Below are 3876 nucleotides of genomic sequence, written 5' to 3' on the forward strand. Positions count from 1 at the left end.
GCTGGGGGTACTCAAAGAGTGAGACGGAGACCAGGAATTGTCAGAGGTCACCCAGGAAGTCTGGAAGAAGTTAGATCCTCCTTTCTCCAGCCCCTGGGCTATGACGGCAAGGTTCATGCTGCCGGCTGGGCAGCGGAGCACTCTCTTCCTGGAATACACTAGTAGCTGGACAGGATGCATTCACAAATATAATCATTCATAAATCTCCCCCAGATTGGGTTACAGGACAGCATTTCAACAGCACGCATTACAAAGCTCCCTGGAAGGCTTGGCTGGTGGATCTGCTGTTTGCTCTGCTCATGACCCATTTTGGCTTTCTTCAAGAATAAAGACATCAGCTGCCTGGGTCATCTAGGAGGCAGCAAATGGGAGAGTAACCCTGCTCTGGAAAGGGAAGTGGGGAAGGAGAAGAGGAGGAGGAGAAGGAAGAGGGAGGACAGGAAAACAGAGCAGAGGGAGAGAGAGCACAAGTTGCTTTGCTCCAGTTCTGAAGATTTGAATCCCAGTTCTGAGTTCACTGCAAAGGCTTGCCGGGATACCTCATTCCCTGCCCTGTGCAAAGGTCTGTGATTGGGGATGTGATGTGCTCAGCGGGCCGAGCCCCTCCCCTGGGCTGGATCCGCCTCTCTTATCCCCCAGATAAATTACTAGTGTCCTCACTAAATTCCTCAGCTTTCTCTCTCTCTCTCTCCCCCTCTCTCTCTCTCTCTCCCCCTCTTTCACACACGCTTACTCCCTCCCTCAAATACGGGCAAAGCGGTGTTGGGGGGTGGGAGGGCGGGGATCCTCTTTGGACTGGTATCGTTCTTTAGTGCTGTAGAGGGGGGGAGGGAAGGGGAGGAAAATACCAGCACCCCTTCTCTCCTCCGCTGCATTGAATTATATTTGAGGAGCTGCCCTTCTTGCCTCCCCCCCACACCCCCCTTCCCGCTGGTCCTTTGGCATCTTCCAGACCATGTCCACTGGGTCCCTCAGTGATGTGGAAGATCTGCAGGAGGTTGAGATGCTGGAGTGCGATGGCCTGAAAATGGATACTAACAAAGAGTTTGGGGCATCCACCGAGAGCAACGAGGAGGGATCGAATGGCGAGAATGGCTCCCCTCAGAAGGGGAGAGGGGCCTTGGGCAAGAGGAAAAAAGCTCCCCCAAAGAAGAGCCCTTTAAATGGAGTGAGCCAGGAGGGAAAGCAGGTCCAGAGAAACGCCGCCAACGCCAGGGAGAGGGCAAGGATGAGGGTCCTTAGCAAAGCCTTCTCCAGGCTTAAGACCACCCTGCCCTGGGTGCCCCCAGACACTAAGCTTTCCAAATTGGACACCTTGAGGTTGGCCTCCAGCTACATCGCTCACCTGAGGCAGATCTTGGCCAATGACAAGTACGAAAATGGCTACATCCACCCAGTCAACCTGGTAAGTCATGGCCTGTGCATGGGGACAGGAGGGCGAGGAGCTGGGATGGGGCATGTCCTGGGAAAAACCTTTGCTGTGCTTCTCACAGAGAGTCTGATGCCAGTGAGGCAGCAAGGGGTACTGTGCGAGGGGACAGGCTCCCCACTGCCACCCTGCCCTATGCCTTGAGAGCCGAGCATCCCAGACCCCACATGCTACTCCTGGCAATCCCCTAGTGGAGAGGTGGGGGCCACGCTGGCCACAGAAAATCAGGGACAGGCTTCACTGCTCCAGAAATGCCTTAGAAACCTCTGCAGCTCGATGGCAACTTTCTGCCTACAAGCGGGCGAGTATAGGAAATTGGATAGAGAAAAGATATGATTCAGGAAGGGCGCAAGCCAAGGGCCCAGGATTTATTCTTATCCCTCCTCTCTATCCTAATGTTTCCTGCCATAGAAATCCCTAGCTTTTTAAAGATGGAGCTCTTGGGGCTCTGCGCCCAGGCGCTCGAATTTGCTGGATCCATGATGTTTCTCCTATCCACATCAACTGGCAAAGGAGAAATAAATAGGCATGGCAAACGACTCCCACAAGGAGTGTCTACCCCCGGCGTAGTCCACAAAGTCCCCCTGGGCAGCACAATATCCTTCCTGCTGCTTCCATCACCCACAGAAAAGTTTAACTAAGCAGCCCAGGGTCTCCCCGCCATACCCGGCCACCAGAAACATGCAGTTTCCAGCTCTAAAAATCCACACAACTCATGCAAACCCAGGGTGGGCAAGATCTGCCTGAGTTCGTTTTAGATATATGGCCTTTGCTTTGACCACACGTACAGACCCTGCCAGATAAAGAGGTGGCAGCAGGAATCTGGGGTCTTTTCACTGGGGTCTGGCTCTCCTTTTTTGAGCTCTAGATTCAGAGGATAAGTACATTACCCGCTGCTTCACCCGGTAAGGGCCTAGGAGGTATTATTTCGGCTAAAGGCACGATAACGCAGGGAAAAAAAAAATAAAGTAAAACAAAACCAACACCCAAGCCAAATATAGCTCCCTTCTAACCTCACAGAGGCACAGCAAAGGACGCACCGGCCAGGACGGGCGGCGGGAGGGTGGACGCTGCTCCCGGGGCGCGGAGGCGGCTCCCGCGGGGAAGGGTCCCGGCTCCCGCGGGGTCAGCGCGGCGGCGGCCGCGCCGCGGGCAACACGGGTGCGCGGGGCTCCTTCCCTCCCTCCCTCCCGCGGCCGAGCAGACGGGCCCCGCCGCCCCGGGGACGCCTCTCCCGGCGCGGCTGCGAGGCGAAGCGGCACCGGCAGCCGGCGAAAGGCGAACGAGTCCTCGCCGACGGCAGCGGCCGATGCGCTGGACGGGCGGCTCGGTCCCCCGGAGCGCTCCCGAGCTGGACCCGCGTGCCAAATAAGCGTGTCGGTGTGCGCTTTTCCCTGTGTAACCCCGCTTCCCACGCGTGTCTTTTCCTGGCTACAGACTTGGCCTTTTATGGTAGCCGGCAAGCCCGAGAGTGACCTGAAAGAAGTGGTGAGCACGAACCGCTTGTGCGGCCCGACGGCATCCTGAGCCCCGGGGACGGGGACGCGGAGCGGAGCCCCGGGCAGAGCCGCGGGGACAGCCGCGCTCCCGCCGCAGAGGAGACCGAGCGTGCCCTAGCAAAGACTCCACCCCAAGAGACCCCGACTCTATTTAACTTTATTAAATGTGTGTACAGTCGAGCGTCCCGCAACGACAGCCTTGCTGGTTCAAGCGCTACTAGAGGAAAAAAAGACAGAGCTCAAACAAAAACTACTACGCGCGTATCTTTTGTCCGAGACCTGTGAAATATGTAGACGCCTAGGAAAAAAAAAAACAAACTGACTTTGACAGTCATTTCTATTCACCGTAAAGATATATAGATATATTTTCTTCAAACAGGTTTTGCTCTATTGCTGTGAATAAACCTTCCTTTCCACTGACCACGGCGCCGTGTGATGTTGCTTCCCGACTCCGGGATCGCGCCGCCGCCCTGGCCCCGCGGGGCCTTTGCCACCGGAGCCGGAGACACGGAGCAAAGCCCCGGGGGAGGAGGTGGCCGGGCCGGGCCGTGTCCTCGCCGCGGGAGCCCAGCCCGGCGCCCGGGGCGCCGTGGGAGCCGCTCCGCGGTTATCGATTGATGGAGCGCAGCCGGACAGAGGATGCCCCTCATGGCCCCGGTGCCGGGAATTTTTAACTTAAACATCGTCGCTCCATCGATCGGGGCGCCCGTGGGAGATGAAGCTGAGATAAACAAGAGCGCGGCTCGCTCCCCCTGCACCGGCAGCGGCCGCCGGCAGCTGATGCGCCAGATCCCACCGCGCTGTTTAATGTTTCAGGGTTATGACCGCACTGTTTACAAGACGTCTTCGGTTATTTATACTGTTATTATTAGCAGAGGGGCTTTAAATTTCCGCTTCACTTGCTCTTCCAATACCGTCCGTCGGTTCCGTTCGATACCTGGGTACTTT

At 56.7% G+C, this 3876-nt stretch overlaps 1 protein-coding gene across 2 annotated transcripts; it reads left to right on the forward strand.

The window, feature by feature from the left end:
• Window positions 1–231: 231 nt before the first annotated feature.
• TCF21 (transcription factor 21) lies at window positions 232–3393 on the forward strand. 2 transcript variants are annotated; one of them, XM_069851933.1, is made up of 3 exons: window positions 232–562; window positions 953–1405; window positions 2867–3393. In XM_069851933.1, the coding sequence occupies exons 2-3, from the start codon at window positions 956–958 to the stop codon at window positions 2954–2956; spliced, it is 540 nt and encodes a 179-aa protein (XP_069708034.1). In that variant the 5' UTR covers window positions 232–562; window positions 953–955; the 3' UTR covers window positions 2957–3393. The 2 variants fall into 2 exon arrangements, with proteins under 2 accessions (XP_069708034.1, XP_069708033.1); XM_069851932.1 differs by lacking the exon at window positions 232–562 and having other exon boundaries at window positions 694–1405; window positions 2867–3390.
• The last annotated feature ends 483 nt before the right edge of the window (window positions 3394–3876 follow it).

The sequence above is a fragment of the Phaenicophaeus curvirostris genome, chromosome 2, assembly GCF_032191515.1.
Source record: "Phaenicophaeus curvirostris isolate KB17595 chromosome 2, BPBGC_Pcur_1.0, whole genome shotgun sequence".
NCBI classification, from domain to species: domain Eukaryota; kingdom Metazoa; phylum Chordata; class Aves; order Cuculiformes; family Cuculidae; genus Phaenicophaeus; species Phaenicophaeus curvirostris.

What these genes read in the sequence shown, in the direction of transcription:
- TCF21 (XM_069851933.1), top strand. Translation starts at nt 956, where the DNA reads ATGTCCACTGGGTCCCTCAGTGATGTGGAAGATCTGCAGGAGGTTGAG. An exon ending in ACATCCACCCAGTCAACCTG is followed by an intron (nt 1,406 to 2,866) that starts GTAAGTCATGGC and finishes TCCTGGCTACAG; the next exon opens with ACTTGGCCTTTTATGGTAGC.